At 46.2% G+C, this 18,263-nt stretch overlaps 1 protein-coding gene and 1 pseudogene across 1 annotated transcript in view; both read left to right on the top strand.

The window, feature by feature from the left end:
• The window catches only part of LOC137349170 (zinc finger protein 850-like), a 92,698-nt gene extending 77,297 nt beyond the window's left edge, over positions 1 to 15,401 (top strand). Inside the window, exons 4-5 of the mRNA XM_068014587.1 lie at positions 12,336 to 14,216; positions 15,320 to 15,401. Of these exons, the coding sequence (XP_067870688.1) occupies positions 12,336 to 13,453 (1,118 nt within the window). The 3' untranslated portion in view covers positions 13,454 to 14,216; positions 15,320 to 15,401. The remainder of the gene's footprint in view (positions 1 to 12,335; positions 14,217 to 15,319) is intronic.
• A 28-nt stretch (positions 15,402 to 15,429) lies between these two features.
• LOC137349158 (zinc finger protein 664-like) lies at positions 15,430 to 16,323 on the top strand (annotated as a pseudogene).
• Positions 16,324 to 18,263: the final 1,940 nt, after the last annotated feature.

The following is an 18,263-nucleotide window of genomic DNA, read 5'->3' as shown; positions in this document are numbered from 1 at the left end:
TCCCCTAGTAACTGACTCTTACACTCTGGGAAAAAGCTTCTGACTATCCACTCTGTCCATGCCGCTCATAACTTTGTAAACCTCTATCATGTCGCCCCTCCACCTCCGTCGTTCCAGTGAAAACAATCCATGTTTATCCAACCTCTCCTCATAGCTAATGCCCTCCAGACCAGGCAACATCCTGGTAAACCTCTTCTGTACCCTCTTCAAAGCCTCCACGTCCTTCTGGTAGTGTGGCGACCAGAATTGCACGCAATATTCTAAGTGTGGCCCAACTAAAGTTCTGTACAGCTGCAGCATGACTTGCCAATTTTTATACTCTATGCCCCAACCGATGAAGGCAAGCATGCCGTATGCCTTCTTGACTACCTTATCCACCTGCGTTGCCACTTTCAGTGACCTGTGGACCTGTACGCCCAGATCTCTCTGCCTGTCAATACTCCTAAGGGTTCTGCCATTTACTGTATACTTCCCAGCTGCATCAGACCTTCCAAAATGCATAACCTCACATTTGTCCGGATTAAACTCCATCTGCCATTTCTCCGCCCAAGTTTCCAACCGATCTATATCCTGCTGTATCTTCTGACAATCCTCATCACTATCCGCAACTCCACCAACCTTTGTGTCGTCCGCAAACTTACTAATCAGACCAGCTACATTTTCCTCCAAATCATTTATATATACTACAAACAGCAAAGGTCCCAGCACTGATCCCTGCGGAACACCACTAGTCACAGCCCTCCATTCAGAAAAGCACCCTTCCACTGCTACCCTCTGTCTTCTATGACCAAGCCAGTTCTGTATCCATCTTGCCAGCTCACCTCTGATCCCGTGTGACTTCACCTTTTGTACCAGTCTGCCATGAGGGACCTTGTCAAAGGCTTTACTGAAGTCCATATAGACAACATCCACTGCCCTTCCTTCATCAACCATCTTCGTCACTTCCTCAAAAATCTCAAAAAAATTCATCTGTGCTATTCTCCTATTTCTATACTCGCTAGCACGTAGCACTGGGAGTAATCCAGAGATTACAACCCGAGAGGTCCTGCTTTCTAGTCTGCTGCCTAACTCCCTGAATTCTTGATGCAAGACCTCATCCCTCTTTCTACCTATGTCATTGGTACCAACATGTACCATGACCTCTGCTTTATCACCCTCCCCTTTCAGGATGCCCTGCAGCCGTTCAGTGACATCCGGATCCTGGCACCAGGGAGGCAACACACCATCCTGGAGTCACGTTGATGGCCACAGTAGCACCTATCTGTTCCCCTGACTATAGAATCCCTTATTACTATTGCTCTTCCTCTCTTTCCCCCTTCCTGCGCAGACAGGCTGCTTGTGGTGCCAGAAGCTTGGCTCTGTCCGCATTCCCGGGAGGAACCAGCCTCATCAGCCTCCAAAATGGAATACCGATTTGCAAGGAGACCCCAGGGGACTCCTGAACTACCTGCCTAATTCTCTTGGACTGCCTGGTGGTCACCCATTCCCTTCCTTCCTCAAGTCCCTTCAGCTGCGGTGTGACCACCTCTCTTTACGTGTTATCCACGATGGTCTCAGACTCGCGGATGCTCCACAGTGTTTCCAGCCGCCGTTCCAGCTCTGAAACCCGAGCTTCCAGGAGCTGCAGCTGGACACACTTCCTGCACACATGCTGGTCCCGGGGACAGGAAATGTTCCCGTATTCCCACATGCAGCAAGAGGAGAAAACCATGGCTTTAAGCTCTCCTGCCATGACTAAACCCTTTAAATTTAAAACTTTAGAAGACTATTATAGTAAAAAAAAAATCAACTAAGTCTTGCTAAAACAATGCCTTACAATTCAATCCAGCTTGAAAAATACCCACCAGGACTTATTCACCAGTCAGCTGTGCTCTGTGGAAATTCTTGGCTCCCCTCACGCTCTTTGAGGACAGGTAGGAAATGAAAGGAGCTCCTCGCTCCCTCCTCACCGAACTCCCTCAGTCACAAAACTCCCACTTTAGCTCTCTGATGCAACCCAAGTCAGCACTCCAGTGCAAACAAAGTCAGCACTGTAAGATGGCCCACTTTTATACTTTTTAAAAATTACACCTTTTGTACCAGTTTACTTGGACCACTTTGTCTCCCCTTACAAAAATGGCTGACATCTCTGAGCCTGCCCTTGGACGTCCAATGGCGGCGCAATTACCCAACATTCGACGCGGATTTGAATGTCCCCTATTCACATTCCAAGAGCCCAACACGCAGGTGCAGTCTTTGGAGCATGCGCAATGTTACTTTGATCAGAGGTGTGTGATAGTTGGAGACGCTTTTGCAGCACGTGAGAATCGGCGTGGCGCAGAGGTGGAGTGAATCACAGAATCACCGTCGGGTGGACGGGGAGGCTTCAGAAACATCTGGGGTAGGCCGCATATCCGGAATAAGAACCTCCAGATCACGCGTTTGGAGCTCCAGTTTTTTTTCCTGGGAATACACATTAACGGCCGTCACCTTGTTTGTGAGCGGCGAGCAGAGCGCTTGCGCGGCCATATAGGTGACGACACAGAATGGGCGGGGCTTCAGGGTCCCAGTGACCTGGAGCGAAAATCATTGACTCATTGATTTGATTCTCACTCTGCACACAGGGGCTGGAGAACTGAACCCAGTCAGAGTAGAGGGAGGGAGAAAACTGGCAGTGGAGGAAAAAAATGGTGCAGACGGTGCCATGGGTTTCAGCACAGGGAGGAGGGAGAGTTTGTGGATTGGGGATTTACAGCTTTGGGGGAAGAAGAGATGAAAAAATGTTCCATAGAAATTAGAATTGTCTGCTCTGAATTTCTATCCTGCACTGACAGTGATGACTTTTATAAACTCATTTTACAGGGTATTGGAAGGGGAGTATTTGCAGACATTGATTTTATTCTCACTCTCCACACACTGGGTTTCCCACCATCTCTCTTGAAAGTAAGTGCCAGGATTACTGTTTACAATCCCACTAAGTTATAACAGAAATGCCATGAAATTGATGAATTCAGTGTTGAGTCTGGAAGGCTGCCGTGCAAAATTGAAAGATGAGCTGCTGTTCCTCGAGCTTCTGTGGAACTTCATTAGAACAGTGTAGGAGGCTGAGGACATAGAGGTTAGAGTGGGAGTGGAACAGAGAATTAAGGTGACCAGAGGCTCAGGGTCGTGCTTGTGAACTGAGTGGAGGTATTCCATAAAGCAGTCACCTAATCTGCTTTTGGTCTCACCCGTGTAAAGGAGGCTGCATCATGGGCGGTGAATATAGTATACTAAATTGAAAGAAGTACAAGTAAATTGCTCTTTGACCTTGGAGTGTTTGTGGCCTTGGACAGTGAGAAGGGAGGAGTTAAAAGGACAGGTGTTACTTCTCCTGTGCTTGCACGGGAAGTAAGTGGGTGTTGGATGTGATTGAGGTTTGGACCACGGTGTCACGGAGGGAACGATCCCACTGGAATGCTGAAAGCAGAGGGGAAGTTGTGTTTGGTGGTGGCATCACACTGGAGGTTGGGAAATGATGGAGGATGATGTGTGGAATGTGGAGGCTGGTAGGGTGGAAGGTGAAGACAGTGCTTTTTCACCACTTTATCAACTTGTTTTCCCTATAGTGCTTCTGGGAGATGGGAAGGGGTGAGAGCAAAAGTGCAGGAAATGGAATGGAGCAGGATAGAGGAGGCTGGAGGGAGCAGGTTAATAAACCGTGGGGCAAAGTGAGCATCAACACACCAAGTAAGTCCCAGACCCCAATATAAAACAGGGAATGTTATCTGATTTACAAACATCCGGTGTAGGTCTCAAACCCCGAAGAAGCACCTTTCAGTCCAATTGTGTATCTAACCCGTTTTTTAATTTAGTGTAGAGGGAGTTTTACTCTGTATCTAACCCGTTTTTTAATTTAGTGTAGAGGGAGTTTTACTCTGTATCTAACCCTTTTTTTTTGTGCTTCACAAATTGTCCAGCCAATCCAGTGCTGTACCTGTCCTGGGAGTGTTTGATGGGGACAGTGTAGAGGGAGCTTTACTCTGTATCTAGCCTGTGCTGTATCTGTCTGGAGAGTGCTTCAGACATACACCAGTTGCTCAGAATGACCGATTCCCTGACACTGACATCCATTAACTTAACCCAAAGATGAGATTAACAGATCAGTTTCTGCTCGGTCATAGATACGGACGGACAGGAATCTCCAGAACATTTTTATGCAGTCTGCTTATTTATGCAGCATATTTCATCTCTGCGTCTCAGTCTTTTAGTGATGATTTGAATTTGACATCCTCTTGTTACTGACTCACCAACTAGTGGAAATAGTTTTTCCTCATTTACCCGATGAAATTTGAAGCCCTTCCTCAGATCTCTAATGACCCTTTTGTCTAATGAAAAGAGCCCGAGTTTCTCTAATTTCTCCTGATAACTAAAGCCTCTCTTCCCTGGTATCATCTCAGTGAATCTCTTCTGCACCCTCTCCATGGCCTTGACATCCTTCCTGGTGTAAGATCCCAAAACTTGACCCAATATTCGAACTGCAGCCTAACCAATGATTTGTACAGGTTTACATGACCTCTGTCCTTTTGTACTCTACACCCTGAATTATAAAACTAGGATCGCATGTGCTTTTTAACCACTTTATCAACTTGTTCTCCACTTTTAAAGGTTTGTGTATCTGAACCCGTTGTAGGGTTTAGAGATTTTTTTTTATTCATTCATGGGATGTGGGTGTCGCTGGCCAGGCCAGCATTTATTGCCCATCCCTAATTGCCCTTGAGAAGATGGTGGTGAGCTGCCTTCTTGAACTGCTGCAGTCCATTTGGGGCAGGAATACCCACAGTGCTGTTAGGAAGGGAGTTCCAGGATTTTGACCCAGTGACTGTGATATAGTTCCAAGTCAGGATGGTGTGTGACTTGGACGGGAACTTGCAGGTGGTGGTGTTCCCATGCATATTAACGTAACATGTTTTAAAATACATTGACATCAAATGTCTGATATAATGTGTATTTTGGGTTAGAGAAGTTCAGTCTGAGTTAGAAAGTCAAGCCGGTGCTTCCCTGCAGACAAGTCACCACGGCAACACTGATACATTCCATTCCACAGAATCAGCTCATTGGAAACTAATCAGATCAGGGAAAAGGACAGGATTTGTCTGTTAATAACCACAATATAAACCTAAACCAGAATGAGTAATAGATTAGATTATCATGTGTGATATTTATACCTATAATGTCTGCAAACGTGACATGAAATCGTGTGACATTGATCACAAGTCGTGGGAGTCAGTTGCCAGCATTCGCCAGAGCTGGCGGGCAGCCATAAAGACAGGGCTAAATTGTGGCGAGTCGAAGAGACTTAGTAGTTGGCAGGAAAAAAGACAGGGGCGCAAGGGGAGAGCCAACTGTGCAACAGCCCCGACAAACAAATTTCTCTGCAGCACCCGTGGAAGAGCCTGTCACTCCAGAATTGGCCTTTATAGCCACTCCAGGTGCTGCTTCACAAACCACTGACCACCTCCAGGCGCGTATCCATTGTCTCTCGAGATAAGGAGGCCCAAAAGAAAGAATGGTGAAGCTATAAGAAATAACAATTAACAGCAGGCAGGGTAGTTTAGGGAGAATGAGAAAATTACTGAAGAAAAGTAACTGCTGGGAACCAGGGAATGTGTCCTTGTAAATCACAGATTAGAGAAGTTCCAGCTGTCTTTTCCTCACTTCCTGCCATAAACCAGCAGAGAAGACAAAGAAGTGTCAGGTTCGGGAGCTGAATCACTACAGGGTATAAAAGTGAGGGGATACTGATGTAAGGGGCATTCGGGACTGGAGACACCGGAGATCAAGCTCAGGGTGCCTGAGGTTCCATCCAGCGGGCTGACATTGTGTACGTGACTGTGGACACGCGGGACTTGCATGTTTACTCTGATTGATGGATCAGTGTAAGATACAGTAGAGGACACGTATTAATAGTGCTGACACTGGACTCTCAAATATGCTAATTAATAAGTCAAGATGTTTGCTAGAATCTTACCCTTCTTTACTGTTATGTCCTCGACTGCTTTTACACTTCTACCATTTAGTGTACATTTAACTATTTATCAAAACTTACAAAATATATCACCTTACATTTCTCTGTTATATTTAATCCAACATCTACCTGCCCCATTTACTAGCCTGTGAAGTCACACTGAAGTCACTTGCATTCCTCCCCACGCTATTTTAAAGTTAGCTAAAGATTTTGATCTTGTGATCCATATACCCAAGTCCAGATCATTTCTCTATATTGGGAAGAGCAATGGTCCCAACACTGACCCTGGGGAACACCACTGTTTCCATCCCTCCAGTCTAAAGAACATCCATTAACCACTGCTTTCTTTTTCTGCCCTTTTCCAAACTTCCAATCCACGCTGCCCCACTCCCTTTGAAAGCGTGAGCTTTAATTTTATCAACAACTCTCCTGTCCAGCCCCTTATCAAACACCTTTTGACGATTCATCCACACAACAGCCACTGCATTTCCTTTCTCACTACACTGTGTTATTCCCTCAGATAATCCCTGCTCTCTGTCCTGAATAAATCCATTTCACTAACAAATGTTGAAATATTTGCTCCTCACCCACAGGATTTCATCTGTTTAAAGCCACAACAGAAAGGGCCAGTTTGCTTCTGGAGTTTGAGGTAAATCAGGTTTCAAAATGATGCAGAGTTTCCGCCAATGAAGTAGATCTGGGCTCAGCCCCGCCCACTCTTTGCAACAAGCCCTGCCCCTCATTCACTCCGATTCGCCAGAGGACCAATAGCCTGCTCGGTCCTCCAGCCCCTCAACGCTCTTCTGATTGGCTGGGAGTTCATGTCAATCACCCAGGCAGTCGGAGTGTCTGTAAATGAAGAAAAAAATAACTCCGTATTTTTGGGAGTTGATTTCTGTGAACAAATATATCCCTGATTTTACTGAGATTCTTTCCGTGTCCCAGCTCCTGTAAATACTAGCTGTAAAGGGACCGGACATTCAGGAAGCTCCACACTGCTGGCTGCTTCTGTGCAAGTTATCTACTATCAGATTAATGTACTTCTGCTGTGTGTGTGTTTAATAAAGTGCTTGAAGCCCTCATAGGAACATGTGAATTAGGAGCAGGAGTAGGCCACTTGGCCCCTTGTGCCTGCTTCGTCATTCAACAAGATCATGGCTGATCTGATTGTAACGTCAACTCCACATTCCCATCTACCCTCGCTAACTTTTCACCCTCTTGCTTATCAAGACTCTATCTACCTCCACCTTAAAAACACTCAAAGACTCTGCCTCCACCGCCCCCGAGGAAGAGAATTCCAAAGACTCTAAACCCTCAGAGAAAATATTTCTCCTCATCTCTGTCTTAAATGGGAGACCCTTTGTTTTTAAACACTGACCCCTAGTTCTAGAATCTCCCACAAGGGGAAATATCCTTTCCACATCCACGCTGTCAAGACCCCTTAAAATCTTATATGTTTCAATCAAGTCGCCTGTTACTCTTCCAATTTCCAGCGGATACAAGCCTAGCCTGTCTAACCTTTCCTCATAAGACAACTTGCGCAATCCAGATATTAGTCTAGTAAACCTTCACTGAACTGCTTCCACAGCATTTTATCCTTCCTTAAATAAGGAGATCAATACTGTACACAGCACTCCAGATATGGTCTCACCAATGCCCTGTATAACTGAAGTATAACCTCCCGACTTTTGTATTCAATTCCCCTCGTGATAATAACATTCTATTAGCTTTCCAAATTACTTACTGAACCTGCATATTGACCTTTTGCGATTCATACACTAGAACACCCAGATCCCTCTGCATATCAGAGGTCTGAAATCTCTCACCAGTTAGATAATATGCTTTTTTTTTTATTCCTGACAAAATGGATAATTTCACATTTTCCCACATTATGCTCCATTTGCCAGATTATTTTCCCACTCACTTAACCTATCTATATCCCTTTGTTGCCTCCTTTTGTCCTCTTCACAACTTACTTTCCTACCTATCTTTGTGTCAGCAGCAAATTTAGCAACCATACCTTTGGTCCCTTCATCCAAGTTATTTATATAAATTGTAAAAAGTTGAGGCCCCAGCACAGATCCCTGTGGCACACCACTTATTACATCTTGCCAACCAGAAAATAACCCATTTATGCCCACTCGCTATTTCCAGTTAGCTAGCCAATCCTCTATCCAGACCAAAATGTTACCCCTATACGATGAGCTTTTATTTTCTGCAATAAGCTTTGATGTGGCATCTTATCAAATGCCTTCTGGAAATCTAAGTACAGTACATCCACTGGTTTCCCTTTATCCACAGCACGTTACTTCTTTAAAGAACTCCACTGTAACATTCCCTGCCACCAACCCCCCCCCCCCCCCCCCACAATTCTTTCTCCCCCTCCGTATATATTTGTGTGTGTGTTTTGCTCTTGTACATGTGAGCGTGGTTGTGTCACATATTTTAGTAATTTTAACCGAGTTAGAGTGGTAAGGCTAATAAACTTAAATCTTAGTTGTTTAAACCGAGAAAACCTGTCTGGTTGGTTCACTTGCAATTATGATTAGAGTGCAGCGAGCCAGGGGCTCACTGAGGGGGTAAGCTAAAATCACTGTGTTGTAAAAGATGAACCCTGTTATAGCCAAACCAGGAAAGGGGCAAGAGTCTGGAGCCTGACACCCCTTCCTCACCCTGTCATTACATCTCATATCCCAGCTCTAGTGTAATGCCCTTGCTATCCAATATCCCCTGATCAAACTCAATGAGCAATCAGATCTCCAAAGGTAATTGTGTTCTTAAAGCTGATGGTGTCGGCAGTTCTGCAGCTCATTTCACACTGTGAGTGTGTCAGAATGAAAAGCTTTAACAACAGCCGATGTTTCACAAAGGGAGACCTTACCAGACCAAAGGACATTGGTGGAGTTTAATGGGCTGTTTATGTCACTGGGCTACAGCATGCTATTTTTAACAGAAGGAAAACTGTTCAGTTTAACAGACTGTCCAGGCTCCACTCGAGCCCCAACCCTCCTCCCACACACTCTCACTATTTAGGGACACTACTGCAGTAATTACTCCTCTGACCTTTCCCCTCTCGTCCCTGCTACACTGTGAATACACGGTCGTACAAATGCTCCCTCACCCCCTACATCGTCACTGCACTCAAATCCACACCTGTCTCCCCATCGGCTCCTTGCTTTCTCCCTGGATCACATACAACTGAATTCTGTCTTCCCTCCTAAGTAATACAGGCTCTAAAACTTAAGCCCTTGGTTGTGATCCACACTCTGGGCCTTGGTCCATCTCCTGGGACTCTCAGTATGAATAGGTGGGATGTATTTTGAGACAGGATGTCACAGATCTCCACCCTGGGATTCTCGGTATGAACAGGGTGGGATGTGTTTTGGGACAGGATGTCCCAGCTCTCCACCCTGAGATTGTCGGTATGAACAGGGTGGGATGTTTTTTGAGACAGGATGTCCCAGCTCTCCACCTTAAAAAGGACAAGGAGAGGACCAGCTGGCCTGATAGGCAATGGAGTGAAAAAAGAAATGCCTATTAACCAACCTCCCCGAGCCTTGCTTATTGTGAGCTGGGAGTGTTTGATGGGACATTGTAGTGGGAGCTTTACTCTGTATCTAAGCTATGCTGTAGCTGGCCTGGGAGTTTTTAGAGGGACAGTGTAGAGGGAGATTAACTCTGTATCCCAGTCAGTGTCAGCACCTTCTGGAGAGGAACATAAATAGGAGCAAGCGTAGGCTGCACTCCCCTTCGAGTCTGCTCCACCACTCAATAATATCATGGCGGATCTTCTACCTCAAAACCACTCTCCTGCACTATCCCCATATTCCTTGACTCCCTTAGTATCCAACAATCTATCAATCTCTGTGTTGACTGTACTCAATAACTGCACATCCACAGCCCTTTGGGGTGGAGAATTTTAATCCTCTCAGAAAACAATTTTCATCATATTGGCTCAGCACAACATTCTCGAGCAATTAGGGATGGGCAACAAATGCTGGCCTTGCCAGCGATGCCCAAATCCTTTGAAAGAATTTTTTTTTTAAAAATCCGAAATGGTTGAACTCTTATTGTGAGTCTGTGTCCTTTAGTTCTAGATTCACCAGCCAGGGGAAACATCTTCCCAGCATCTACTCTGTCAAGCCTCTTAACAATTATTGTTGTTTCAACAGACCACCTCAAATTCTTCAAACTCCAAGGACTATCAGCCTTTTCCATTTAATCTGTCCTCATAGGACATTGAAATAGTCTTGAGACCCTTCGTTGCACTCCCTCTTGGGCAAGTATATCTAAAGTGATAATCAAATCCAGGGCTCAATATTTGCAGAGGACCTATACATTTGGGTTTCTGTATGAGTTGTTTCGTGATTTCATCACAATCTGACCACAGAGCATCACTTTTCATTACGAATTGGGACATTCAATGGTGGAGTCTATTACCCAGCATTTCCGGCGGTAGTGAATATGCCCTATTCACTCTACAGGAGCCCAGCGCACAGGCGCAGTGCTGGGCCGCATCTGGAGCATGCGCAGTGTCACTGTGATTTAGAACCGTTCGAGTGCTGGAGACGCTTTTGCAGAGGGTGAGACTCGGCGGGGCGCGGGGAGGAATGGAGCCGGCGGGGAGGCTTCAGAAACACCCGGTGTAGGCCGCTAGCCTCCAATAAGAAGCTTCAGGTCCTGCGTTTGCACCGAGTGGGACGGCAGCTGCGGGGCTTCTCCCGGTGACAGGCCCTGTTTGGAACTAATAATAAATTAAAAGGAGGCGGAGGAGATTGTGGGCGCAGGGGAGAATTGGAGCCGTGGGTGGGCTGGGAAGCTTCATAAACACCTGGGGTGGGCCTGAGGACCCGAATAAGGGGCCAGAGGCCCCGTGTTTACCCCGCGTGGCCGCCATCTTGGACAGGTCGGGGGTGCGTGTGCGGCCATGTTGGTAAGGGCACAGGGAGTGGGCGGGGCTTCAGGGTCTCTTCCCAACCAGGTGCTAGTGCCTGGGAGATGGCACATCCTGGATAACAGGCTTTTAAGCAGCTTTACCCACTCCCAGGCTGCAAGTGATGTTTGCAGCCTAGAGGAGTCCATGGGCCATGTAAATATTCAGTGTGGGAAGTAAAAGTCCCTGTATGGTTACCTGAAGTGGTTGCTGCTCAACGTTTAATTACACTTTAGCCCCACTTCTTTCTCTGCTGGTGTGGGAGGGGGGTGGCTAAGGCCGAGAATCATCTTCTGTACTTGCTCTTGGGCCTGGTTAAAGCAGTAACGCGTAGGTCCAGGATGTGCGAGGACCATGCTCGAGGTAGGGGTGTCACTGGCTGCCGGCTTCTATTTTGTGGTCTTGGCCATGCCCAGGTGGCCCTGAAGAGTGAGCAGGCGAAATACCTTCTGTGACCAGTGGGCACCTAAGGATACAGAGTGTTTCACAGACACTGGTAATAACATTCTGGTTTAGTCGGGAAGGTTCCCTTTAGTTTAGCCACTTTACAGCCTTCAGGAACCTCATTTTGATTGTTTTCTTTTACCATGTGCCAGTCTTAAACTTGTTTTTCATATACTTCCTTGCCATTTAATCTCTTCCGCCCTCTACCCGATCACAGACATTCCCTTTTGTTCTTACCCCCCACTCCCCTTTAACTTGCTCAAAGCCTATTCCTTTTCTAACCTTTGGCTGTTCTGATGAGGGGTCACTGACCTGAAACGTTAACTCTGTTTCTGTCTCCACAGATGCTGCCAGACCTGCTGAGTATTTCCAGAACTTTCTGTTTTTATTTCAGATTTCCCACATCTGCAGTATTTTGCTTTTGTTGGGACTTTGTTGCTTATTTTGGCTTCTTTTAGTTTGAATGGACCATGTGTTTGGGGGGAACAAGAGAGGAAAGAATGTTTCAGATTAACTAGAATTGTCTGTTCTGAATTTCTGTCCTGTACTGACAGTGATGGTTTTTGTAAACCTCTTTTACAGGGTATTAGAAGGGGAGGATTTACAGATGGGAAACACAAACCAAACATCACATCAAGATCTGACCAAATTTATCAGGACTTGAATATCATCGGCCTTTGAATGTGGAAGGAGAAATGTTTGTTCTGTTTGTGCCAAAATATTTCAAACGTCAGTGTGACTGGAAAAGCACCGAGACACACACAACCGAGTGAGAGTGTTCCAGTGCACTGACGAGAAAAAGCTTTTAACACCACACCATTCACAGCAGGGGGAAACCATACACATTCTCTGCGTGTGAATGAGGCTTCAACTGATTGTCCAACCTGGAGAGACACAAGGACACCTGCACCATGGAGAAGCCATGGAAATGTGGAGACTGTGGGAAGGGATTTAATTACCCATCCAAGCTGGAAACTCATCAACGCATTCACAATGGGGAGAGGCCATTCACCTGCTCCGTGTGTGGGAAAGGATTCACTCAGTCATCCAACCTGCTGGCACACCAGCGGGTACACACTGGGGAGAGGCCATTCACCTGCTCTGGGTGCGGGAAAGGATTCACTCAATCATCCAACCTGCTGAAACACCAGTGCATTCACACTGGGGAGAGGCCCTTCTCCTGCTCTGCATGTGGGAAGGGATTCACTCAGTCAGCCAACCTGCTGGCACACCAGCGCATTCATACTGGGGAGAGGCCATTCACCTGCTCCATGTGTGGGAAGGGATTCGCTCAGTCATCCAAACTTCTGACACACCAACGAGTTCACACTGGAGAGAGGCCATTCACCTGCTCATTGTGTGGGAAGAGATTTGCTGATTCATCCACCTTACAGAAACACCAACTTGTTCACACTGGGGAGAGACCGTTCACCTGCTCCGAGTGTGGGATGAGATTCATATTTTCATCCACCCTGCAGAATCACCAGCGAGTTCACACTGGGGAGAGGCCGTTCACCTGCTCCGAGTGTGGGAAGAGATTCATCTGTTCATCCACCCTGCTGACACACCAGCGAGTTCACACTGGGGAGAGGCCATTCACCTGCTCCGTATGCGGGAAGGGATTCACTCAGTCATCCAACCTGCTGACACACAAGAGCATTCACAGTGAGAAGAGACCTTTTAAATGTTCTGAATGTGAGAAGACCTTTAAAAGCAGACGTGAAATGGTGAAACACCAAAGTACTCACACTGGGGAGAGGCCGTTCACCTGCACCGAGTGTGGGAACAGATTCACCTGTTCATCCACCCTGCTGAGACACCAACAAGTTCACACCGGGGAGAGGCCATTCACCTGCACAGAGTGTGGGAACAGATTCACCCGTTCATCCAATCTGTTGGCACACCAGCGAGTTCACACTGGTGAGAGGCCATTCACCTGCTCTGTCTGTGGAAAGGGATTCGCTCAGTCATCCACCCTGCTGAGACACCAGCGAGTTCACACTGGGGAGAGGCCATTCACTTGCTCCATGTGTGGGAAGGGATTCACTCAGTCATCTGACCTGCTGGCACACCAGCGAGTTCACAAGTGACTAGGGGTTGGATTCTGCTGTTATTACTGCTGTTAATAACATCCAGGACTGAACCATGCACGTATACAGCACATTCCATTGCCTCAGGACATTGGCTTTACAGTCAATGAAATACAACTGAAGTGTAGTCACTGTTGTAATGTAGGAAACACAGCAGCCAATTGCACACAGCAAACTCTCTGGAGTGGGACTTGAATCCACAACCTTCTGACTCAGAGGTGACAATGATACCAACTGAGTCACAGTCACAGTTCATTTGTGTTGATGTGAACTGGTGTTAGGATCACTGGACCGTGTAACATGATTATATCTTATAGATTGTGATTTTTTTTTAAAGTTCACAATGGAATCCAGGAGGTCAGCTGACCTCACCTTCACTCTGTAAAAGGTTACCAGGACAACAGAGGGAACAGATCAAAGAGTGTTTTCTGAAGAACAGAGACTACAGCACTAACACCTGAAGAACAATGGGTTTCACCCTCCCAGACTTTTGGATTGTAAAACAAGGAGTCAGTCATTGAGAACATGTAAATGAACCGGCAGGTGGTAACACCTGGGGGCAATGGAAAGGCCGAGTAGCTTTGTGAAACTAGACTTCTGGTATTTGCATTTTGGAGAAGAACAATAAACTATTGAATTCCAGGACCAGATAAATTTAACTGACTTTCTGGAGAATAACCGGGTGAGGCCGAGAGCACGGTTCCAGTGGGCGAGAGGAAGGCTGGTTAATAAAACCCAGATGACCCAAAGCTTGATCAGAGAGGTGGGTTTTAATCAGTGTCTGAATCAGGGAAGGTGAGGTAGAGAGGCGGAGAGGATTAGGGAGGGATTTCCAAAGATTATGGCCTTGGCAGCTGAAGGCACGGCCACCAGTGGTGGAGCAATGAAAATCAGGGATGTCCAAGATGTCAGAATTAGATGAGCCCTGATCTCTTGGAGGGTTGTAGGGCTGGAGGAGATTATAGAGATAGTGAGGGGTGAGGGAATGGAGGGATTTGAAAACAAGGATGAGGATTTTAAAATTGAGGTGCTGCTTAACTGGGAGTCTGTGTAGGCCAGCGAGCACAGTGGTGATGGGTGAACAGGACTGGGTTCGAGTAAGGACACAGACAGCAGAGTTTTGGATGATTTCAAATTTGCGGAGGGTAGAATGTGGGGGGCCAGCCAGGAATAGTCAAGTTGCATGGATGTAAGTTGCTGAGGCAGTGGCAAACTCGGGTGATGTTACTGAAGTGGAAATAGGCGGTCTCAGTGATGCCACCAATATGCAGTCGGAAACTAATCTCTGGGTCAGTTGCAACACCAAGGTTATGAACAGTCTGGTTTAGCCTCAAACAGTTGCCAGAGTGAGGGATAGAGTTGATGGTTCAGGAGTGCAGGAACTGAAGACAATGGCTTCAGACTTTCCAATATTTAATTGGAGGAAATTCCTGTTAACCAGTACTGGATGTCAGACAAGTCAGGATGGTGTGTGACTTGGAGGGGAACTTGGAGGTGATGGTGTTCACATACACCTGCTATCCTGATGCTGGAAGTTGATGGTTTGGGAGGTTCTGTCAAAGTTCTGGTCGAGTTGTAGATAAATAAAATACCTCTCCTCTCCCTCCTACCTCACCCTGACTCACTCACTCTCTTTCTTCCCTTCGAGGGCAGAGTCTTGTGTAGGTCCAGACTGGGTGGCAGGTTCCCTTCCCTGAAGGACATTAATGAACCAGTTGGGGTTGTACCTCAATCCAGCAGCTTTCATGGTCACTTTTGCCTTGTGCCAGCCCCATAAATTACCAGATTCATTCAGTTCCGTTTCTCAACCTGCCTTTGTGCTTCTGTGGGTTCTCTCACACTCTGTTTTTTAAATCAATTTCACAGGGTTTTAGAAGGGGAGGAATTGCAGCCGTGAAATGCAAAGCAAAAGTCAAGATCAGAATGTGAAGGAGTCGCCTAATTTATCGTAACCCGAATATCGCCGGATTTTAAACATGAAAGGAAAAAGCAGCGATCACAGTGGGGAGAAACTGTACACGTGTTCTGTGTGTGGACGAGGTTTCAGTCGACCATCTGGCCTGTCAAGTCACAAACGCAGTCACACTGTGAAGAAACCATGTAAATATGGGGACTGTGGAAAGAGATTGAATTATCCAGTTGAGCTGGAAACACGTCCACACAGTCACACCCTGGAGAGGCCGTTCACTTGCTCCGAGTGTGGGAAGGGATTCACTCAATCATCCCATCTACTGACACACGGGCGATTTCACACTGGGGAGAGACCATTTAAATGTCCATTCTGTGGGAATTGCTATAAAAGTTCTGCTGCACTGATGTCCCATCAACATGTTCACAGTGACGAGAGACCATTCAGGTGTTCTCACTGCGGGACTGAGTTCAAGCACTCAGCTGAACTCACTGTACACCAGCGAGTTCACACTGGGGAAAGCCCATTCACTTGCTCGAAGAGTGGGAAGAGATTCACTAGTTCATCCCACCTGCTGAGACACCAGTGAGTTCACACTGGGGAGAGGCCGTTCACCTGCTCGGAGTGTGGGAAGGGGTTCACTCGGTCATCCAACCTGCTGAGACACCAGCGAGTTCAGAAGTAACTTGGGGATGAGAACCTTCTGCCACATAGTGGATTTCTGACATTGGGGCTTTGGAAATCCAACATTGGCTTCTCCCTTTCTGATCTTAACCATGAGACTGGCTTTGAAAAAAAAATTGGGGAACTGTCAGTTGACTGACAGTTTAATGCAGGAGTGAGAGTGGCCAAAGGCCAAATGGTCTGAAAATTAGTGGACCAAGACAAAAAAAAAGTCTGATTTTTTTTTGACAAGGAATCATGTATTTATAACACAGTTAATAAAGCAAACTGGTTGAGTAATGGCAATTTCGTACAATTTTGCATATGTAATGAATAAAATTGCACTGTACTCAGAATATGATTTCATGACTTATTTGACTGCTGATCATTGTGATTTTTTTTTTTTAAAGCCGGTGCTGGGCCCTCTGTTGTTTGTCATATATATTAATGACTTGGATGTGAATGTAGGGGGCATGATTAGTAAGTTTGCAGAAGACACCAAAATTGGTGGCATAGTGGACAGTGAAGAAGGTTGTCTAAGGTTACAACAGGATATAGATCAACTGGGAAAGTGGGCAAGGGAGTGGCAAATGGAATTTAACGCAGACAAGTGTGAAGTGATACATTTTGGGAAGTTAAACCCAGGGCAGGACATATACAGTGAATGGCAGGGCCCTGGGGAGTGTTGTTGAGCAGAGAGACCTTGGGGTGCTAGTACATAGTTCCCTGAAAGTGGCAACACAGGTAGGGTGGTGAAGAAGGCGTATGGCATTCTTGCCTTCATCGGCCGAGGCATTAAGTACAAGAGTTGGGATGTCGTGTTACAGTTGTACCTAATGTTGGGTAGGCCGCATTTGGAGTACTGTGTGCAGTTCTGGTCGCCGCACTACTGGAAATATGTGATTAAGTTAGAGAGGGTGCAGAAAGGATTCACAAGGATGTTGCCTGGTTTGGAGGGCTCGAGTTATAAAGAGAGATTGGATAGGCTGTGTCTGTTTTCCCTGGAGCAAAGGAGGCTGAGAGGGGACATGATAGAGGAATATAAAATTATGAGAGGCATAGAGAGGTAGATAGCCAGAGTCTGTTTCCCATGGTAGGGGTGACTAAAACTAGAGGGCGTAGATTTAAGGTGTGAGGGAGGAGGTTTAAAGGGGAACAAAGGGGTAAATTTTTCACACAAAGAATAGTGGGTATCTGGAATGAGCTGCCAGAGGAGGTGGTGGAGGCAGGAACAGTAGCAACATTTAAGAGGCATCTGGACAGGTACTTGAATGAGCAAGGCATAGATGGATATGGAATTAATGCAGGCAGGTGAGATTAGTATAGATAGGCATTATTTAGAGACACAGCACTGAAACAGGCCCTTCGGCCCACCGAGTCTGTGCCAACCAACAACCACCCATTTATACTAACCCTACAGTAAACCCATATTCCCCACCACCGACCTAAACAAGGGGCAATTTACAACAGCCAATTTACCTATCACCTGCAAATCTTTGGCTGTGGGAGGAAATGGTCGACATGGATGCGGTGGGCTGAAGGGCCTGTTTCTATGCTCTGTGACTCTATAACCACAAAGCTGGCTGGTGGTCTTTTCACCTGTTTTTAAGTCTTTATTTTTTAGTCTTCCACCTCGATGCAAATGACCAACCAGGAATGCAAGTGGGCAGGACTGAGTACCCTTCAAACTTCAGTGTGTCAATGTTCTGTAAATGACCAAAAAGGAGGTGTGTAAACACAGATAAATTTCCAATGTTTGTTTTTGCCTTCATGGAATATCTTAGCAGAGACCACCTGAGAACTGACACATTTCATTTGACACGGCTTAAAATTAATAGTGCAGGATCAGTAGCTGGCAAGTCGCTGGTCTGCAGAAAAAACATTGGTCTGTCAATAGGAATTTGAAACTTGCTTCCATTTACACAGCAGTGTGTGTCTGAAGTAATTTCTGAAAACCCTGCACAAACTGGTTACTGTATGTGAATATCCTGCAGTGAGCATGAGCTGTATAAACTGAATATATCCTGTACTTTGCAGCAACTGAAGTGATCTGGAATTTCCACTTATCAGTTTGCTCAGGTGTATGGCTGAATTCCATTCATTGTTCATCTCCACTTTCACTGTTTACTGCCCCAGTCACACTGTGAAGCTGACCACAAGTGCTGTGCATCGGCTACAGTGCAACTATCCTGTGAGCTCTCTGCAGTCACTATAAATGGTCACTGGGCTTCTGAGGCT

This window comes from Heterodontus francisci, chromosome 34, assembly GCF_036365525.1.
Source record: "Heterodontus francisci isolate sHetFra1 chromosome 34, sHetFra1.hap1, whole genome shotgun sequence".
Taxonomy (NCBI): Eukaryota; Metazoa; Chordata; class Chondrichthyes; order Heterodontiformes; family Heterodontidae; genus Heterodontus; species Heterodontus francisci.
This window is presented reverse-complemented; position numbering and strand designations above follow the sequence as displayed.